This window comes from Myodes glareolus, chromosome 4 (genome assembly GCF_982192425.1).
Source record: "Myodes glareolus chromosome 4, mMyoGla1.1, whole genome shotgun sequence".
NCBI classification, from domain to species: Eukaryota; Metazoa; Chordata; class Mammalia; order Rodentia; family Cricetidae; genus Myodes; species Myodes glareolus.
The window spans coordinates 90,961,989-90,983,449 of NC_142029.1; the positions used below are offsets into that span (position 1 = coordinate 90,961,989).

The following is a 21,461-nucleotide window of genomic DNA, read 5'->3' on the forward strand; positions in this document are numbered from 1 at the left end:
GAACTCTTCACTAGAATGAACAAACCCGTGGATTGGATCCCCAGCATGGGATGTAACTATGCTTCATAGCTCTTGCCGATGATCCCAGCACTTCAGACGTGGAGGCTGAAGGACCAGAAGCTCAGTGCCATCCTCAGCTACATAGCAGTTGAAGACCAACCTGGGGCAAAACAAACCCTATCTCAAAATAAGGAGGACAAGGTGGAAAGACCATCATTTTTCTCTACTGAACCTCGGTGTCACCATTGTGTAAGGCAGGAGATAGTTGAGATGCAGGCCTGCATAGCCACACTCTGGTTTTATATTGTCTGCTTTCCCTTCCCCATCAGACATTCTGCCTCAGCTGCTGTTGCTTTACAGTAAATCCTTACAACTCCAGTAGTGCACAGGTCAGCACTTGTCTTTAAGATCGTCGGTACTTTTCACAGCCTTTACCTACAGCGCCTTTTAATTGTGTATTAGGAGCACTCATTGGAGTTGTGAGATGTCGCTTAGCGGTAGAGTGCTTACAAGGGGCTAGATTCCCTATCTCCAGCACTACTTGAAAAAAGAGATGGGGAGAGCCATTTTTAAGCTCCAGGGGTAACTAATGCCCGAAGACAGGTTTTGATTTGTTTGTTCATTTCGTTTTGTTTTTCGAGACAGAGTTTCTCTGTGTAGCCCTGGCTGTCCAGGAACTTGCTTTGTAGACCAGGCTGACATCCAACTCAGAGATCTGCCTGCCTCTGCCTCCTGAGTGCTGGGATCAAAGGTGATCACCACCACCCAGATAGTTTGGTTTTTTAAGACAGGGTTTCCACTCTGCAGGTCTGACTGATCTGGAACTCACTATATAGACCACACTGGCCTTAACACACAAACACATACAAAGATCTTCCTGCCTCTGCCTCCTGAATGCTGCTGACACAATCATCTATATTAACTACCTGCGTATTTACACAAAATTCACAGCATAATAAGTATAAAACAAACACATCGTTTAGGCATATATATTTAGAACATACATAATACATTTGCATGGAATCCCAGCACATGCAATGTAGAGGCAGGAAGATCTAGAGTTCAGAGTCATTCACGCTGGAGGCCAGCGTGTACTATAAGAGACCCTACCTTAACTCCCTCCAAAATAAAAAATAAATAAGTGAATTTCACTGATTATAAATATCAACAATTTATTTGCTTTTAAAATTAGAAAATGAATTAGTATTGTGTAAGTGTGCACACCTGTGTGTCTTAATATATATTATAATGTGTATTTTATATGTTTATATATGCATGTATGTTATATATTCATATACACATAAAATATCACATCAAATGTATATATATGTATATATATATATAAAATCTAGATTAATGCTTCCATGCATCAGAATTTTCTAGAAAACTCATAAAACTTAGGCTTCTCTTCTAAACCACCCAATAAGAATCTCCAGGAGTGTCTTTACATTTTACTTTGTTTTTCTCAAGTGGGGTTGTTTTGTGTGTGTGTGTGTGTGTGTGTGTGTGTGTGTGTATTTATCTGTCTTGTTTTGTTTTATTGAGGAGGGTTTTCAATTTATATCCCAAGCTAGCCTGAGACTCACTGAGTAGTCCAGGCTGACCTTGAACTAGAAGTGATCTTCCTGCCAAAGCTTCCCAAATCTCTAATGGGATGATAGGCATGTGCTCATGCCCAGTTCTCTAGCGGGTTCTCTTTTGAGGGAGCTCCTTGCTAGTTTTCTGTGAAATGTGTGTCATTCTCTATAAAGTGGGCCTTTGAGGTGCATGTCATTGTGCTTTATGTGCATTTAAAAAGGGAACGTGACCTCTTGTGAGTCCCCATGAGTCAGAGATTAGACTGAGCTGGTGATCAGATCTGCCAGCTGGAGGCCTGGATTCAGTATTTTATCTGCTCCACGTGTGTGACTATCCCTCTGCATCTGGGAAAAGTTTAGTCATGTCTGATTGCTCCCCAGCCTTGGCTGCAAAAGAACTTACAATGAAAAAGGAAAGTGCATGAGGTCTTATCTGGGAAGTACATGCTTATAGGAACTTGTCTGCCATCTTACACAATTATCCTGTCAGAAATGCTGTTATTTCCTATGCTTACACTTTTCCATAATGACAGTTAAAGGGCATATCCCCCTCCACCCACCCACCCACCCCTGCTTCCAATGGATGTACCGTTAGACTATTGATTTAATTCTCCCGCTGCTCCTTTTTCATCTTCTTCTTCTCCTCTTCTTCTCTCTCACCCTTCTTGCCCTGACCTCCGCAGCGCTAGGCCTCATCTGTGCAGGCTAAGATAGCGCTAGGCCTCATCTATGCAGGCTAAGATCGCGCTCTACCTCAGTGCTACCTCTCCAGCCATAGTTTTTTTGTTTTTGTTTTTGTTGCTCTGAAGCAATAAAAAAGGCAGTTGCCCAAAATCAGGATGTGCTGTAAAAGGGTAAATTATTTCAAAAACCTTCCTTGCTTGCTTCCTTCCTTCCTCCTACTCGTCTTCACTGTCTTCCTCTCCTCCCCCTCCTCCTTTTTTCTTTCAGTACTAAGGATCCATGCAGGACTTTGTGCATGTTAAGTGTAGGTGAACACAAATATCTCCATATCAGTTAAGTGCTTGCTCTCTCCCTAAGCTACCCCCAGCCCTGTTTCATAAAACTTACATCTGGATATTCAAGTTGAATATCATATTATATGATTTTTTTTGTTTTCATACTATTTTTATATTATCTTAAACTTTATAATACCATTTTTAAAAATTAAGTTATTCTCCAGTTTGTATCAAGGGCAAACAATACATTTTCTATTAAAACAAAAATTGAGAAAATCTTTAGAGTATCAAAGTTAAGTGATCTATGTGTTACTGCCAGGGAGAAAGACATGCTTTTATTTATTATTTTTAAGATTTGTTTTGGTTTTATTTATGTGCGTATGTCTGTGTAGTATATGCCATGTGTCAGGAGGTTCCCTTGGAGGACAGCAGAAGTTACAGGCAGTGGTGGCCCACATGGGAGCTGGGTACGGAACTGAGTTTGTCTTGAAGGAGCAGCAAGCTCTCTTAAGTACCAAAGCATCTCTCCAGCCCCTGGACGATATTTCTTGGGTGGTTTCCTGAAGGTGTAGAGAGATAGCAGCCCTTGACCAGGAAGAGCTTTCCAAACCTGCCAATGGTCAATGGTCTGAGGCACGGCAGAGCCGCCATCTCTCACTTAGCTTGTCAGAAACCAGGAACACATGAAGAAGGAAAAGGTTCACACTGACACCAGCAGTCCACTGAGGAAGAGTTCACTGAGGTGTCCTCCTGTCTGTCTGTTGCTTCTCTCTTCCAGCACTCCGACTCCAACACTCATTCCTCTCCTTGCCCTGTGTTAGTCAGGGAGAATTCCCTACAGGAGGTGAGCTCATGGTTTCGGAGGGGGAAGTGGGGTGGGGCAGAGCGGTTCGGGTCATGGTGGCTGTGAAGCAGAGAGACAGAAAGACACACCTCCGGTGGCCTGCTTTTCTCAGCTAGGCTACACTTCTGCTTTCACGCCTCCCTGTCATGGCATTAGATCATGAATCCGGGAAGGGATTGTTGCATTCATTACATCAGCGCTCTGTGTTCCAATCATCTCGGGGAGCAGCCTCACAAATACCCCGTGGGAGGGCCTTGCTAGTCTCTCGGCATTCTCATTCTAACCAGGCCAGCAATTAGGGTCGGCCACCTCGCTGGCTTCATCGCGCAGGAGCCTAAGTTCCTTGAACTGCGGTATTTGTTCATTAATGTCCAACACACACTTACATGTTTTAAAATTTATTTATTTTGTATTGTTTTGTTATTCGAGACGATTTCTTTGTGTAGCCCTGGCTATCCTGAAACTGGCTTTGTAGTCCAAGCTGGCCTTGAACTCACAAAGATGTGCCTGCCTCTGTAGCACTTTAATCCCAAAGACGTGTACAACCACTGCCAGACAAAATTTACATTTTTAAAATTTTGAAACTTCTGATTACAGATTTGTTTCTGTATGAATTCCCAGAGGAAACTTTCGCTATGACATCTGCAGAACCAGCAAAAAACCAGAAAGCAACCCTGTGTTCATTATTCCTAGCTCCCAAACCCAGCTCTCTACTGATCCTTCAGCTGGAGAATTGCCTCGAGAATGCTAGGGCTCCCCTGCATTTGAACAGGCTCTGCTCCCACGGAGTCTTCTCCCTAAAACCAAAGCTAAGAGAGCCCCAGCATCAGAACCACTCTATCCTTGTGGTGTGCAGAGAACACAGAAGAGCATTCTTGGTCCATCACCTTTTCATACAAAGTCTGAAGCAATTTGATAACGTGTCCCAAAATAAAAAAAAAAATTGGGGAAGATTAATGTCATAATATTGAATCTTATAAACCAAATATAGTCCTCCCTCGTGAAGGGCAATATTGTACAGTGCGTAGCTATGCTTGCTGTGCTAACCTGGTGTTCTAAATTTAACCCCCAGAACCTGTGCTGGAAGGAGAGAACCAGCTGTCTTTTGTCTTCCACACATGGCCTGTGGAATACTGTGTGCCTGCACTTCTCTCTCTCTCTGTCTCTCTCTCTCTCTGTCTCTCTGTCTCTCTCTCTCACACACACACACACAATTTAAAAGAATTAAGGACTAAGGGATAAACTCAAACTAGGAATTGGGTGTTAAAAGTACTAAGGACTGCCAGACAGTGCCACCTTAATTTTAGCAGAGGCAGGTGGGTCTCTGAGTTCAAGGCCAGCCTGGTCTACTGACTGAGTTCCAGGACAGCCAAGGCTACAGAGAGAAACCTTCTCTTTAAAAAACCAAAAAATAAAAAATAGGTTAAAAGAAATAAACAAAAGTACTGAGGACTAAATTCCCCCCACCCCCACAGCTAGATCATTTGAGACAAAGGCTCACTATATATCCCTAGGTAGCCAAGAGCTCACTATGTAGCCCAAGCTGACCTGAAGTTTGCAGCAGTTCTCCTGTGAGCGCTGGGATTACACCCGACTATTTTAAGATGGGCTCTCAAGACCACTGATGGCGCACACCTTGAATTCCAGCACTTGGGAGGCAGAGACGGGTGGATCTCTGTGAGTTCAAGGCCAGCCTGGTCTACAAAGCAAGTTCCAGGACAGCCAGAGCTGTTACACGGAGAAACTCTATCTTGAAAAACAAAACAAAAAAAAGGGAGGGGGATAGGATTTCAAAAGATTTCTGAAGCTGATCCAGACTCATAGATAGAAATAATCCACCTGCCTCAACCTCCTGTGTACCTGAGACCACAGAATGCTGCCACATCTGTATAAGGACATACTAATTCACAGTATTTCCTTAACAATTTTTTTACACACGAGGTACTGTTAGTGCATTACATAAATTACTTCATGTTGTTCACATGGTAATGCTGAGTTGCAGTTTCTAGCATCACAGATGGAGACACCAAAGCCTAGAAAGATTATTGAAGGCCCTGATCAGCATGAGGTGCAAATCCATGCAATGTATGTGTAGCTGGCAGTCTTCACCGCTTTATGACATTGTTTCCCTAGCTAACAGATAAGGGCTAGGTGAATGGATGGATGGGGTTAGGGCAAGATAGACAGAGAAGATGTAGCAAGACTTGCTTCAAGTGTTCCTACTGCTTAACACTCATCTACCTGTCCACTGGCCAGTCCCTCTCCTGTTTCAGCATTGACACAGGAGGTCCTTCTAAAGAGCTCCCTGTCCTCTCTGTTTTCCTAGATCTCAGATGCATTCCTGGCCAACTGAAGCAGAGAACAGTCACTCTACCAAGTTTGTACCTTGTAAGTCTGGTCACGCTTCACAGATCTGGGTCATTTCCCTGGTCCCGTGGGTCTGGCTCGAGACTGAGCCATTAGGGACTAGGAGAAAAGCAGAACTTCTAGGTAGGTAAGTACAACTTTTGTGATTCTGTCCTTTGCAGGATGGCTGCTCCATGGCTCTCTCCCATCCTGCCATGCCCCCAATGCCTGCTTTCCCAGGGTTAGTTTGGAGGCCTGCACTATGGCTTCTTCCTCCTCCATCCCTACCTCTTCCACTCAGTCCAAGAAGCCTGGAGACAAGCTAGCTGGTGAGTGGAGCCTGTCTCCTAGTTACGCTCTGCTTCCTAAGAAGGTAATTCCCAGTCTGCTGGTGAGGTGAGAAGAGGGACTCTTCCACATGCGGAGGAGAGATGCGGAAAGTCTGGTGATGGGGAACAGAGCTGCTGGTGAGGTGACCCAAAGCTGCGTGGAGAGGGAGGAATCAGGGCTGTGTGATGGGTTCTGCAGGCCTTTGTTTCAGATATTTCCCAGCCTATTGGCCTGATAACCATTGCGCCGAAGGCTTAACGTGGTGTATCTTGACATCTGAATCCTTTCCCAGAACTACTCATAGAAAGGAAACAAGGAAAGAAAAAAATGTAACAATCCCCGGTACAGCTGAGTTGTAATATTACAGAGTACTTACAATTTACCTTCAAGAACTGACGAACTCATTTGATAGATGAGGAAATGGAGACCTAGGCCAGTTTGCTTAAGATCACAGAGCAAGCGGCATGACAGGCCTACAGTCAGATCTGGGGCCTGGCAAGCGTGGCTTCCGTGTTCCCCGGGAGCTCAGACTAGCAGCCCTCGGCCTCTGAACAACACAACAGATTCCAGTCCCTTGGCTCTTTTTCCTCTATTTAGCTACTCATTTGTATTAACCAAGCTGCCTTGAACTTACCATTGTAGTCAAGGTTGACCCTGAACTTCCAGTCCTCTGTTTCTATGTCCCAAACTCAGGCATATATCAATGTACCCAATTTCCTTGGCCCTTTCCGTTCTTACCTTGATCAGTTCCCCTCCTCTTAGGGCTGCAGCTAGGCCTTGGGCCTGATTAGTCCCCATCTGAGGATGTCCGCTCACACAGGCAGTTGTGAGCTCTGCAGAGCCTTCTGATTAAGGTGGCCTCTGGGTGGCAGATAGCAAATGATCTACAACAGAGCAAGGCCATCTATATTTCTTTTTATAATTAAATTATTAATTTATAATCAAATACATTGTTTTATTCTAATTTAAATTTTTATTTTTTGTTTCAGAGAGGGTCCTGTTATGTAGCTCTGGCTTGCCTGAAACTCTCTTTAGACCAGGCTGACCTTGAACTCAGAGATCCACCTGCCTCTGCCTCTCAGGTGCTGGGATTAAAGGCGTGAGCCATCATGCACAGCAAATTCTACTTTATTTCTGTGATGATTTTATTGTTTTTTTTCCCCCAGTCTAGCCTTGAATTACCCCCCACTGTCTCAGCCTCTTGGGTAGCTAGATTATAACAAACACTCCCTCACCACAGTGACTCCATTAAAGCCGCCCTGTTTTTTTTCTATTCTTTTCTTTCTTTTTTCCCCTCTCCGAGACAGGGTTTCTCTGTCCTGGAACTAGTTCTGTAGACCAGGCTGGCCTCGAACTCACAAAGATCTGCCTGTCTCCGCCTCCCAAATGCTGGGATTAAAGGCATTTTAAAGGCCACAGTCTGGCCAGGATTCGAGTTCTCTAAGTATTGGGGAACCTTTAAAGATAGCAGGAACTCTTAGCAAGATCTCAGGGGTGTGCCTATCAACAAGGCAGTAGGACAGCGGGTAAAGTGAAGCTGGCAGAGTCCCGCCCATTTTCCGTGGGAGTGGGGCTTCAACTTGCAGGCAGCAAGTCTCAGCTCTGTGTTTCCCCCCCTGTAGACTGGTTCAGGCAGACTTTGTTGAAGAAGCCTAAGAAGATGCCAGCCACCCGAGAAAGCCACCCAAGTGATGATTCGCAAAAAGCCACACAGGACGGTCTCCCACCCCCGAGCCGCAGCTCAACCCGGAGTCACAGCTCAACGTCGAACTGCAGCTCAGGAACGTCTCCTACCCTGCAACCAACACACATGGCCACCAGCTGCAGCAGTGGCCGCTGGAGCAAAGACTATGACGTCTGCGTGTGCCACAGTGAGGAGGACCTAGAGGCCGCCCAGGAGTTGGTCTCCTACTTGGAGGGTAGCAAGGCCAGCCTGCGCTGCTTCCTGCAGCTTCGGGATGCAACCCCGGGTGGCGCCATTGTTTCTGAACTCTGCCAGGCCCTGAGTAGTAGTCACTGCCGCGTCCTGCTCATCACCCCAGGCTTCCTCCGGGACCCCTGGTGCAAGTACCAGATGCTGCAGGCCCTGACGGAGGCCCCGGGGGCAGAAGGTTGCACCATACCCCTGCTATCCGGCCTGACAAGAGCCGCCTACCCGCCGGAACTCCGATTCATGTACTATGTGGATGGCAGAGGCCGGGATGGTGGCTTTTACCAAGTCAAGGAGGCTGTCATACGCTGTAAGATACAGGCGGGCCTGGAGGGGGTAAAGTGTCAGCCAGTGTCTGTTTAAGGACTTTAGGAGGCAGTCTCTGTAGCTCCAGTAATTGAAAGCTTCCGGAGAAGACTGAGTTTGTACCCTGGCTCCTTCACCCATTAGCATTTGAGTCACTTGGGCATGTTGCTTAGCCCCGCTGAACCTTGAATTTCTCATTCTTCATCAGGACTCCATTAGTGTAGAATGAGTACGTGTCAAGTGTTTGTAACATTTGCAGGGCCTAGCACAACTGAGTTGTCAATTAGCAGGTAGTATTAGTGATCGTAATAGGTTTCTCTCTGAAACTGGATTAGAGGCGTGTTCCAGGAGCTGGGCAGATGCAAGGAGTGACATCAGTTTAGCACTGCAAAACGGTAAAGAAAAAGAAAGGTGATAGAAACCAATTGCAGCCTGTATCAGGGGAGAGACGACAGATGCTAGGTCTGGGAAGAGTGATAAACCTTGTGATTCTCTTTGGTCTCTTTCAGATCTGGAAACACTAAGTTGACACTTAAGTTTTCATGAGAAAAGTTGGAAATAGCTCACCCCAGGTGCTGGATTCCAGTCGCTATGGCCTCAGAAGCCAGAGCCAGCTGCACTCTGGACATGGCACAGGATCAGCGTGCCACCAGCTTCCATCACTGTGGGCTCCACAAGAAGGCCTGGCAGAAGATGCTCCCCCCACCACCACCAAGGAGACCAGGGGGAAGGTGGGGATTCCCCAAGAAGGGCAGAAGGAGCCAGGGACTCTCCCAGGAAGGCAACGAGGAAGTCAGAAATTGGAGTTGTCAAGAGATTGTGACGTCAGGAGGGGCAGCAGTGTCTTGTTTGCTGCTTAACTGAACAGGAAGTTGACACACAATGCTCTTCTTCTCTGGAGTCAGGCACCGGAGTAAATAGGTACCACTCCTCATGAGGGGTGAGCCTGACTGATGAACTAGAAGTCAATGCTCTTCTTAGTTGCCTGGGGAACCGGGGAGAGGTGGCAAGTATCAGGTCCTTCACACTCACACTACTGTAGCTCTTTCCCAGAGACATCAACTCACTTTACAAAGCTGGAGGAAAGACACGTCCAGCCCCACACTGAATACCACCTACTGAACAATGCTCATTTGAAATACAAACCTTGCCGGGTGGTGATGGCACATGCCTTTAGGAGGCAGAAACAGACAGATCTTTGTGAGTGCAAGGCCAACCTGATCTACAAAGCAAGTTGCAGGACAGCCAGAGCTGTTACACAGCAAAACCATCTCTCAAAAAACAATAACAACAAAAGCAAGCCTAGGGGCTGGAGAGATGATGGCTCAGTGGCTAAGAACTCTTGTTGCCTTTGCAGAGGATCCAGGTTCAATTCCCAGTATCCACATGGTATTTATAAACACCACATGGTAGTTATAAATAAGGCTCACGTCCTTATTTATAACTCTGCTTCCAGGGGATCTAATGCCTTCTCTGACCAGGATCTCCTTGGGCACCAGGCACATATATGAAACACATATACTCGTGCAGGCAAAACAATCATACACATAAAGAAATCTTTTTCTAAAAAGTTAAGACATGTAAATCTAGGGTTATAGGTGAAGTTGGTGGTAGAACACTTGTTTAACATGTATGAGGGCTTGGCTTCAACCACCAACAGCATCAAAATGAAAAAGAAAACAAACCTGGAAACCATTTTGAACACATGAACAAGTGGGGAGAAGGAAAAGCAGGGTGCAGGACTCAGCTTCTTCACCTGGATCCTTTGACACATAGACCTCCTCCGACATCTGCTAGAGCCCATGCTTCATAACACCTGTCTTTATGATGAACTGAAAGGAATCAATGTTCTCAGTCGAGCACAGTGTGTGTTCCCAGGGAGAGACAAGGCGTCACCTATCTTCTCTATGAGAACAGAAACGTGGTCAGCCGTCACTGTCTCCCCTGGTGCATACCTTGAGCCTCTTCTCTTCCTTTTGCCATGTCCCTTTATAGAAAACAAATTATTTTTAAATTATGATTTTTTTTGCTTACATACAAAATATCTAAAGGATGCTATCGCATATGCATGAACCTACCACCTTAATATAACACAGTAAACAAACCTTATTCCCAACATGTTTGTTTCCTTCGTGTTCTGAGTTCCAGGCCCCTCATGTTTCCTAACAGCAATAACCACTATTCTGAATTAATTTTGAACTTACTGTGAACTTTTTTGTATGAAGTTTCTATAGATAGATGCATCCCAGCCAAATGTTATTTTTATGACTTTATCTTTCATGCACACTGCATCACAGTGGCTGTCTCCGTTGTTTGACATGTTTGTGAGGCACGTCCATGTTGACGTCCATGTTGATTGTCACTCATGTGCTTCCCTCTGCTCTGGGTCAGCGGTTCTCAGTCTGCGGGCCGAGCGATCCTTTCACAGGGGTCACATGTCAGATACTCCGCTTGTCAAATATTTATGATTCGTAACAGGAGCAAAATTACAGTTATGTAGTAGCAACAAATATAATTTTATGCTTGGGGGTCACCACAACACGAGAAACTGTATTAAAGGGTCACAGCCTTAGGAAGGTTGAGAACCACTGCTCTAAGATCTCTTTAAGACAAATTCTAGGTCCTTTCTCCCTAAACACTTAGTTACGTTCCTCTAAATCATGAGGGTTTTTTTTTTTTTGAGCACGATAAAGTTCTGTTTTCATCTTAATATAAAATACTCTCTATGGAGTTGTAGCAGCGCTTTTGTGTCTTACAAAGTCTTTCCTGTGTTATTTCTACCTTCTACAGTCATTCTTAGGGGAAAAAAGCTGGTTATATTTTCTTCCAGAGTATTTCTATTCATATTTAGATCTTTCCCCCACTTGGGGTAGTTTTTGTTTGTCTGTTACTTCTTTTCTTTTTGGTTTTTGGAAACCGGGTCCGTCGCCCAGACCGACCACAAACTTGAGATCTTCCGAGCTCAGCCTCCCAAGTCCTGGGATTTCACACATTATAAGCTATCATGCATGGCTTGCTCTTGACTTTCAAGTCAGAAATCCAATTCTTTTCGATCAGTTACATCCTATCTCCTCTGATAGCTGTTTGTTGTTTTCTGTTTACTTGAGGTAGGATCCCACTGTGTATCCCTGGCTGGCCAAGAATTCACTATGTCAACCAGGCTGGCCTCAGACTCAGAGATCTGTCTGCCTCTGCCTTTCCAGCTCAGTGCTGGGATTAAAGGTGTGTGTCATCAGCCCCAGCCACTGCTGCTGCATACTGTCGCATGTTCATGTCTATTGCTGGTTCTCTGGTCTCTTTCAAGTAGACTCTGTGTTAGTACCACAGCATCTTTAAAAAGCTTCAATACCCCGAGGATCAATTCTTCCCACTCTTCTTGTTATCTAAATTGCTCTGTCTTTTCTTAATTTGTACTTCTCTGCTTTGTTTATTCATATTGTCAGTTGCCAGGGAAAAGTCTGTGTTTTTATTGGAGTTACATTTAGTTTATGGATTTGACTAGGGAAAGCAGGTACTTTTATAATAAAGCCTTCCTATCCATAAAGGAACATCTCCACTTATGTCTTTAAATGTATTTCAATAAATTTATATAATATTTTTCATATTAATAGTCTCATCTTTTATTAGATTTATTCTTTCTCACCTCATAATTCTGCTGCTATTATAAAGTATTTTTAAAGATTGTATTTATTTATTATGTATACAACATTCTTCCTCCATGTATGCCTGCAGGCCAGAAAAATGTGCCAGATTTCATTACAGATGGTTATGAGCCACCATGTGGTTGCTGGGAAATGAGCTCAGGTCCTCTGAAAGAATAGTCAATGCTCTTAACCACTGAGCCATCTCTTCAGCCCTAATAAAAGTATTTTAAAATTATATATATACATATGCCTACCAAAAGCACATATATAATCTGTTGATCTAACATTAAGAACCATGCTACATTATTCATTTTAAATGACTGTAGATTTTACTTGGTTTCTGTGCTTCCTATGGCCTCCAGTGCAATAATGAAAGAATTGACAACTACAGCCATTCAGGCACTGATGTCATATCGCTTAAAGGGAATGCTTCTAATATTTTATCTTTAAAATGTGCCTGCTGTAGGTTTTTATGTGAGGGAAGGGCAGTATGTTTACATGAGTGCAAGAACCCTTGGAATCCAGAAGAAATCCACTGGAGTTAGAGGATGGGACTGAAATTTGGGTCTCTTAGAAGAACAGAAGGCGTGCTCAACTTCTGAACCATGTTTCCAGCCCTACCCCTTTTTTTTTTTTTCTGAGACAGGGTCCCACTCTGTAGCCCAGACTTTAATTTTATGTTTGTATTTATCCTAAAGACTCTACAAACTGTTTGACAAAAATTAGGACAATCTGAACTGTGAATTCTTTATTACTAAAAGCATTAAAAAGTAGGTTGAACTGGGTGGTGGTGGTGTCTGCCTATATTCCCAGCTCTCGGGAGGAGGCAGAGGCAGGTGGATCTCTGTGAGTTCAAGGCCAGCCTGGTCTCCAAAGTGAGTTCCAGGACAGTCACAGCAGTTACACAGAGAAAGCCTGTCTTAAGGAAAAAAAAAAAATTTTTTTAAAGTAAATTGGGGCTGTAGAGATGGCTCAGAGGTTAAGAGCACTGACTTCTCTTCCAGAGGTCCTGAGTTCAATTCTCAGCAACCACATGATGGCTCACACCCATCTATAATGAGATCTGGTGCCCAGAACACTAATACATAATAAATTTTAAAAAAATTATGAGAGTAGATTAGTTCCTTCCTATTGCTGTGATAAAATACGATGACCAAAACAACTTACAGAAGGAAGGTTTATTTGGCTTTTGATTCCAGGTTCATTACAGTAGGGAAGCTGGCAGCAAACAAAAGGCTGGGGGCAGGATGCGGAAGCTCACACCTAAACCACAGGCAGGCATCTGAGAGAGAAACTGGAGTACATTGAGGCCTGAAGCTCTCAAGGCCTGCCTCTGGTGACATACTTCCTCAAGCAAGGCCATACCTTAGTCCTTCCCAAACAGCTCCATCAACCAGGAATCAAGTATTCAAATGCCAGAAACTATATTCTTTCATATATACAGTCCTATGTAATTTATATTTATCATTTAAACCACAGAGGACTAAAAGAGTTTTTTCTCTCCTATTTGGTGAACCACCCAGGAGATTCTGGGATGCATCATTTACTTTGGGACCCACAGATTAAAATCCTAGAAAAATTGGCAGAAGTCAGCAGAAAAAAAAAAAATACGTGCACATGTTTGTTTGAGATAGGATCCCAGTACCTTGCCCTTAACTGCCCTGAAACCCATGGTGTAGATCAGGCTAGCCTCAGACTTGTGGCTGATCTTCATGCCTCTGCCTCCAGAGTGGTGGGATTACAAGTGTACACCATCATACACAGCTCTACAAACGTATGAATTCTTACCAAGTTTCTAACTGTAGGACCTACTTGTAGGACAAGAAGAAGACATCTTGATCTATTCTACACTACAATAAAATACCTGAGCCTAGGTCCTTTGTAAGGAAGTTTATTTAGCTTGGGTTTGGAAACTGAAGTCCCAGATCAGGAGGCCACATCATTATAATGACAAGAGTACATGGCTATGAGATCTCATGGAAAGACAGAAAACGAGATTCGGGGGGCCAAGCACAGTCTTACCTTTTCTCAAAAACTTACTGTAAGAAGGAATCTATAGAAGGATACATTAGAGCTCTTCCTGAGCATGCACTGGCCCCTGTGTTCTAACCCCAGGCCCACAAAGAAAAAAATACATTATATAAATATATAATATATATAATTATATATATAAATAAAACTTTTTGTCATGGTATTAATGGTCATATAGAGTACTAATTCTAGAAAAAGGCTTCATCTAGCTTCCTGTACATGATTTCAGGTTTGAGTCTCTATCAGGTAACTAGCAATTAAGTTTTTGTACTCTGGATGTACATAGCAAGTATTGATCTTTTAACCTCTTTGAGATCTGCTGCATATGACATTTAAAATGTTTAAGTTTTCTGCAGTGAGCCATGACCATGCTTAGCAACAACCTTTGAAGTTCCAAAAGGCTGATGGGGCCCCACAATGACCTTTCCACCGGGACGATGACAATGTCACTAAGATGACAAACACCACCCAAAGACTGGCTTTGGACTACAAACTACTCAGAACAATTTTGAGGTGACTAGTTTAGATGGTCTAGCCTTACAGACTACTCTAGCCAGTCAGGACTTGAGATAAGCCCTGCATTCTCCCATTACACAGAGAGACTGGACAACACATGATATAGCTACTTCTCCCAGGACTTGACAATTAACACAATTTTTTCCAAGTCCCATAAAGATGCTGGTGCCCCCTTATAATAAATAAAAATATAATTTTTATCTTTTAGCTAGCCTGGTTATTTCCCGAATCGAGTAAACTTCTACAGTGGGAGCCTGATTCATGGTGCTCGGGTCTCTAGCAGCTCTAGCCAGCTGCTGTCAGGCTCCGCTCTGTTCATTTGGGTATAGAATTCCCGTGCAGCGGCCCTGAGTAGCTGCTAGACGCAGTCCTTCATATTTTCTCTTTAAACGTCTCAGTTGGCTTCTGGGTCCAGTTTTCCGGTGCTTGCAGATGCTCAGATGGGACGCAGGATTCCCCGGTTGTCTCTGTTCGGCATTTGTGTTTGTGCGGCCGCTGACCAATCAGGGACCTCCATGGCGCATACAGTCTGTGATTTACACTAAACCGTTTTTAATCTGAGCACATCTTTTAGCTTTAATCTGAGCATAGCTTGTAGCCAACCTCACAGCTCCAAGTGTGCTGCGACATCTACTGGCAGGTAACGGTTATTGCACCTACTCCACCTCAAACTCAACCACAGGTAAGATTTATAATTTATAATTTAAAATATAAATTTATAATTTAAAAGGACAAGATGGTGGACAATTTAACCATCCGGGGTTCAATAGCCTTTTTACTTATGCCATGTACAATGTTATGCAAGGCTTATATGATTTCCTCCTACATCCCTCTATTTGATTCTGGAGATTAGCTTTGTCCTTCATATTTTATCATGTCCTTCATATCATGTCTTTAAAAACATAGTTTGATAAAGGGCCAAGAATGAGGCACTTTTAAAAATGAATCAGTCTTTACAGACTGATAATGACCAACTAAAAGAAAAGTTCAGCACTCTGGAGAAGAATACAACCAATTTGACAAACAAAACCCAGTCAATGACAAAGTGTGCTGAGACATTATCTGGGAGAATTCGTACTGTTAAATGTATTAATCAGCTACAGAGAAACCCTGTCTTGGAAAAACCAAAAATAAATAAATAAATAAAAATGTATTAATCAGACGCTGTCAAAGGGTTATGATAGGTTGACTGATAGAATATCTCTCCAGGAATCTAAATATGCATGCTATAAAAATTATGTCCAAGGATGAGACCTTATCTTTTACTGGACAGACTTCACACCTTGAAATCCTTAATGAGAACATTAGAACAGAACAGAACACTGGACAGGAGATCCAGACTTTACAAAAGGCAGTGGTAAAAAGATTTAAAAAGACTGAGAAATTTATCAAACTTAATGACCAGGGACAAAAGGTACAAAGACAAAAATGTAGCCTCATCAGTGCATAGCACACTCTGGGATGACTTACCCAGAGTTCTACCTGCTTTTCTGGTGATATCATCAGAAAGAGCATCTGGCACCAAGTACCCAAAAGTAGTCAAAGAATATACATGGGAGCCCATACGTATGACTGATCTAAAGGAAATTAAACAAGCAATTGTAGCTTATGGAATAACTTGTCCTTTGTTAGGGAAATGGTCAAAACGTGGGCTTCAAGCAACAAAGCAATATCACAAGACTGGATTCAGTTAATCTCAGCGGTCCTAGAAAATGGACCGCAGTTACTTTGAAAGTGTTACTAGAAAGAAAAAGCAAAAATTTTAGAGCAACAGGAAAAAACAAAAGGACTTGAGATTTCCCAAGATCAAATTCTGGGCAAGGGACTTTACTCTGATCCTCAGGATCAGGCTCTTTAGGATGAACACACCTTGTCCCTGTGTAGCCCAGCAACTTTAAATGCTTGGGACAGGATTCAGGGCCTCTAAAAATGGTCTGTCAGCTATGCTAGGCTTTAGCCAAAGTTGGTTGCTTCAATGTTGCATATGAGACTTTGGGTGATTGCCCAGGTAGCCAGTTGTCTCTGTTATATACTGCTCACTTTGGAAGCTGCTTAATTGCACTTCCTGTCTACTGAAGTAATATTATCTCCCTTCTCAGGCCTTTGATGGGGTTGAAGATTAGATAGTCGTAGTTACCTTCACCTAATGATTTAGCCAAGCTTATTTCCAATACAAGACTTAGACTCTTTGGAGTAGAATGTTTATTAAAACATTTGTCATGTGTTCCTTGCTTAATAGTGTTTATGTTTGTAATTTTATACTTGATATCTGTTCCTATTGTATATAGTTTGGTATTGGGCTTGGATCGCTCTTGTTTAGACCAAAGGGGTAGGTGATGGGGAAGCCTTGTTAACCAATTATCTTTAAGAGGTAGGACCAAGTTAGGGTGTGGCTTTCTGGGACCCAGAGAAAAATGGATGCATGGTCCAGGTGTTCTCTCTCTCAGTGGTTCCCTCGCCCGCACAGCTGAGCTTGGATTTCTCATTCCGGTTTCATGAGTTTTCCCCTTATAATAAATAAAAATATGATTGTTTATCTTTTAGCTAGCCTGGTTATTACCTGAATCAAATCCACTTCTACCTGGGATGATTCCTTTTTTTTTAATTAATTATTTATTTATTTATTTATTATGTATACAATATTCTTTATGCATGTATGCCTGCAGGCCAGAAGAGGGCAACAGACCTCATTACAGATGGTTGTGAGCCACCATATGGTTGCTGGGAATTGAACTCAGGACCTTTGGAAGAGCAGGCAATGCTCTTAACCAATGAGCCATCTCTCCAGTCCACCTGGGATGATTCTTATTCCTGATTATTTCTTGTAACTGAATAAATAATAAAGTCAATTCTGTATCCTCTGGTATATATTCAGCAGTTTCAATATGCAAAACAACTCTGCATATTGTGAATCAGTAACTATGTCAAGAGTGTCTGTAAAATCCACTAATACCATAAGAATAGCATATGATTCTGACTTTTGGACAGAATCATAAGGACTTTGAGCCACTTTACTTAATTTTCCTATTTGTAATCTGCCTTACTTATTTGCATCACTATAGAATGTAGGGGTTCCAGATATTGGTGTTCCTTGTACAATGAGAGGAAGGATCCATTTAGTTCTCTTTATAAATTGAATTCTCTTGCTTTTTGGATATTTGTTGTTAATCTCTCCCAAAAATTACCACAAGCTCTTTGCCAAGATTCACCTTCTGCCCATAATTTGTCAATATCCTCATTATTAATATGCATCACAATTTCTGCTGGGTCTGTTCCTGCTAATTGACCAAGTCTCAATTTTTCATTTTAGAATCAATCCAGAGACTTCTTCCACATATGTTTTTAATGTTTTACTCTGTTAATGTGGTAAAAAGATCCATTCCAAGACAATATCTCATCTCTGCATTAATATTCCTGTAGGAGAATGCACAGAGGGTAAAAGAACCAAAATGCTAAGCAAGCCATTGAGCAGCTCCCCTCCAGGACCTCTGCATCAGCTCCGTCTCCAGGTTCCTGCCTTGCTTAAGTTCCTACTCTGATTTTCCTCAATAATGGATTTACCTGGACTGTAAGATTGAAACAAACCTTTTCCTCTCCAAACTGCTTTTGGTCATGGCGCCTCATCACAGCAATAGAAACCCTAAGTCAAGTCAGCTCCACTTCCTAAAGATCCCACTCCCTCAGGGGATGGAGAGATTCTGCAGAGGTATTAAGCAAATTGTCATCATGCTTGGCCATTTTTTTTTCATTTTTCTGAGTTGAAAAAAAAGTGCAAATATTTTCGTAAGAATAAATTCCCAGGGGACTGGAGAGATGGCTCAGAGGTTAAGAGCACTGACTGCTATTCCAGAGGACCTGGGTTCAATTCCCAGCACCCACATGGCAGTTCACAACTGTCTGTAACTCCAGTTCCAGGGGATCTGGCATTCTCACATAGACATACATGCAGGCAAACCCCCAATGTACATTAAAAAAGAATAAAGTCCTAGAACTGAGTAGGTTTTGTTACTGCCACTGTGGAACATTTCTTTCTGGTCTTGCATGTAATTGATAACCTCAGAGTGTGTATTCATGGAAGGTGAGGAAGCCTGTGGACAAGTGACAGCTTGCAATTATACCAGATTCCAGGTCCCTGATAAGTTCCTCTACTTTAAGACAATCATATGCAACTCAGGTTCCTATGGAATACTATCCAAAACTCTATTTTTAAAACATGGTACACTTTGTTACTAACTAAAAAGCAGACTGAAAATTTCATCTTGTTAATATTAAAAACTGAGAGCCGGGAGGTGGTGGCACACACCTTTAATCCCAGCACTCGGAGGCAGAGGCAGGAGGATCTCTGTGAGTTTGAGGCCAGCCTGGTCTACAAGAGCTAGTTCCAGGAAAGACTCCAAAGCAACACAGAGAAACCCTGTCTCAAAAAAAAAAAAAAAAAAACCAAAAATAAATAAATAAAAAATTAAAAACTGAAAAAGAATTGCCACATCCATTACATTTGTCTGAAAAATTAAAAACAATGGCAAAAATAACATTTGCCAGACTATCAGTTCTTGACAATATTTGGAGTTGCCAAATTAAAGGGAAGGAAAAATGAGGAAGCCAGAACGAATGGCCATAGAAGACACCTACAAAACTAGAAACTGCAAGTTTTATTGCCATTCCCTCAGCTGCAATCAGAGGATAATACGAATCACATTCCAGGGTAGCAAGGCAGAATTACAGGCAAACTAGATGTAGTGGATGAAACCTCCAGAGTGGAAGGAAGTGATGGAAATACACTACCACTCATCCTGTTAGCTTACTTTTTCTTCTCAACAAATACTGCCAAGTCTACATAAAAAAGAAAAACACTGATGTAAAATTACAAAAGTGGGAGAAAAATGGAAAATGGTTTACGTACCCATTGTTAAAAAATAACAACCAAGAAATAAAACGGCTTGTAGATTTATTTTTTTAAAAAATATCCCTTTCGGAGCTGGAGAGATGGCTCAGCGGTTAAGAGCACTGGCTATTGATTCTTCCAGAGGACTTGGGTTCAGTTCCAGCAAAAACATGGCAGCTCACAACTGTCTTTAACTCCAGTTCCAGAGGACCTGACACCTTCACGCCAATGCACATAAAATAAATCAATTTAAAAATTGTTTGGGAAAAAGCAAAACGAAACAAAAAACCACTCCTTCCATGCCCACTCGTGAGTAGGGATGTTAATGTAAACCGTCACTCAAAGCCCAAAGGAGTTTTTGGTTTCCCGCCCCAGGCGCTGGGCTAAGATGGGTCCTTCCCACGACCACACACCCCTCGCTAGGACCTCGTCTTCTTCCTTTCCTTTACCCACAGCCTGCCAGCAGGACCAGGAGCTCAGTGACTCGAGCTGTAGTCGCCCCGTCACAAAGGCCATTAGAAGACCCTCAGTCTAACCGGTGCAAAACCTGCAAAATCCGACTAAGACGCAAAGCAGGCCGGGAAATGAAGTAGCAGCCTTGCCTTCCCAGAGCTTGCCGGGATTTGAAGTCCAGCCCCTCACAGGCTGCGAGGAAGCGCAAGGGGCGTGGGCAGCGGTTCCTACGTGCAGGCGGGTACTGCTCTTCCCGGGCAGCATGGCGGATGCGGCCCCTCAACTCAAGAGAAAGCGCGAGCCCGAGGCAGAGGAGGCAGAAACCCCCAGCACAGACGGGAAGGAAGCAGGCGTGGGCAATGGTGCCTCTGCCCCTGTCCGCTTACCGTTCTCCGGCTTTAGAGTCCAAAAAGTGCTGAGGGAGTCTGCGCGGGACAAAATCATTTTTCTGCACGGGAAGGTACCACTAAGCACCCGGGAGGGGGGCGCGCGGAAAAGAGGGAACCAGTCTTCGCGACAGAAGCGGTGTTTTTTTCCACTCCGGGAACTACCAGTCACGTTTAGGAGACGGTGGAATTGCACCACTGCGCTGCATGGAGTGACAAGATTACTCGTAGAATTAAAGGAATGCACACATCTAGGTCTGATTGCCCCATCTTCTCCCCCACAAATATCTACCAGTTTTAAAACCACGTGTTAAATTCCCCAAGTCATTCATCATCATTCATTTTACGTATAAAGGCGCCAGGAACTCAGCAGATGCTTGCTCTGGGCCCTGTCCCTGGAAACGACGAGATAACTGTGAAGTTATGTGGTCCCTGCTTCACATGACGTCAGCCTAGGTCGTTAACCCATTCCACATGCTGTGCGCTCCCTTGTATGACAGGGACTCCGGCGTGTACTTGGGATGAGGAGATGATAGTTCCGGGCTGCAGGCATGTCTGTGGAGGCCGACAGGCTGCTGGCTCTAACACCGTGTGCTTAGCTGTCCAGCAGCAGAGCTGGTGACTGTCCCAAACCACTGAGGAGGCCTAGTCAAGCCAGATGTCAAGGTTTCTCTAGAATGGGCTGCCCAAACTTTTCCACTCATGACTTTATTCTGCTGAGAAAGTTTTACATGACCCTGGGAATACAAGTGGCTATAATAGATATACAAATCAAACACTTACTGGAAATGACTCCTAAGGAAAGTAGTTTTTAAGGCATGTGCCACCACCTCCTGAACATTAATGTTTAAACAGTTCTTTGGCATATATATAATTTTTATTAAAGATGTAAACTAATTTGCATGCTAATGAATTGGATGTGCTTACTTATAAAGAATGAGATCTCCTCGGCTGAATATTTACTTCTGCAGGATATAGAGCAGCATCCTTTTAAAAATTTATTTGTATTTTATGTACATTGGTATTTTGCCAGCGTGTATGTCTGCGTGAGGGTGTCGGAATCACTGGAAGAGCAGTTATAGGCAGTTGTGGGTGCTGGAAATTAGACGTGGGCCCTCTGGAAAAGCAGCCAGTGCTCTTAACTGCTGAGCCACCTCTCCAGCCCCAATATAGAGTGCCTTATTGTTATTATTATTAGTGTTTGTGTGTTCACGTCGAGGACAGAAGTATTGTTCCTGTCTTGTTTTTTGCTCC

At 43.3% G+C, this 21,461-nt stretch overlaps 2 protein-coding genes across 4 annotated transcripts in view; both read left to right on the plus strand.

The window, feature by feature from the left end:
• Nucleotides 1-11,896, plus strand: part of Tirap (TIR domain containing adaptor protein) — a 14,047-nt gene extending 2,151 nt beyond the window's left edge. For 2 of the 3 annotated variants that reach the window (XM_085689759.2, XM_048458751.3), the window contains exons 3-6: nucleotides 5,707-5,768; nucleotides 5,909-6,055; nucleotides 7,679-8,296; nucleotides 8,802-11,896. In XM_085689759.2, coding sequence (XP_085545885.2) covers nucleotides 5,989-6,055; nucleotides 7,679-8,296; nucleotides 8,802-8,821 — 705 coding nt within the window. In that variant the 5' untranslated portion in view covers nucleotides 5,707-5,768; nucleotides 5,909-5,988 and the 3' untranslated portion in view covers nucleotides 8,822-11,896. Of the gene's footprint in view, nucleotides 1-5,706; nucleotides 5,875-5,908; nucleotides 6,056-7,678; nucleotides 8,297-8,801 lie in introns of all 3 variants that reach the window. The other variant, XM_085689760.2, reaches the window with a different exon arrangement.
• An 8,143-nt stretch (nucleotides 11,897-20,039) lies between these two features.
• The window catches only part of Dcps (decapping enzyme, scavenger), a 42,483-nt gene continuing 41,061 nt past the window's right edge, over nucleotides 20,040-21,461 (plus strand). The window contains exon 1 of the mRNA XM_087905732.1: nucleotides 20,040-20,281. Within this exon, the coding sequence (XP_087761858.1) occupies nucleotides 20,084-20,281 (198 nt within the window). The 5' untranslated portion in view covers nucleotides 20,040-20,083. The remainder of the gene's footprint in view (nucleotides 20,282-21,461) is intronic.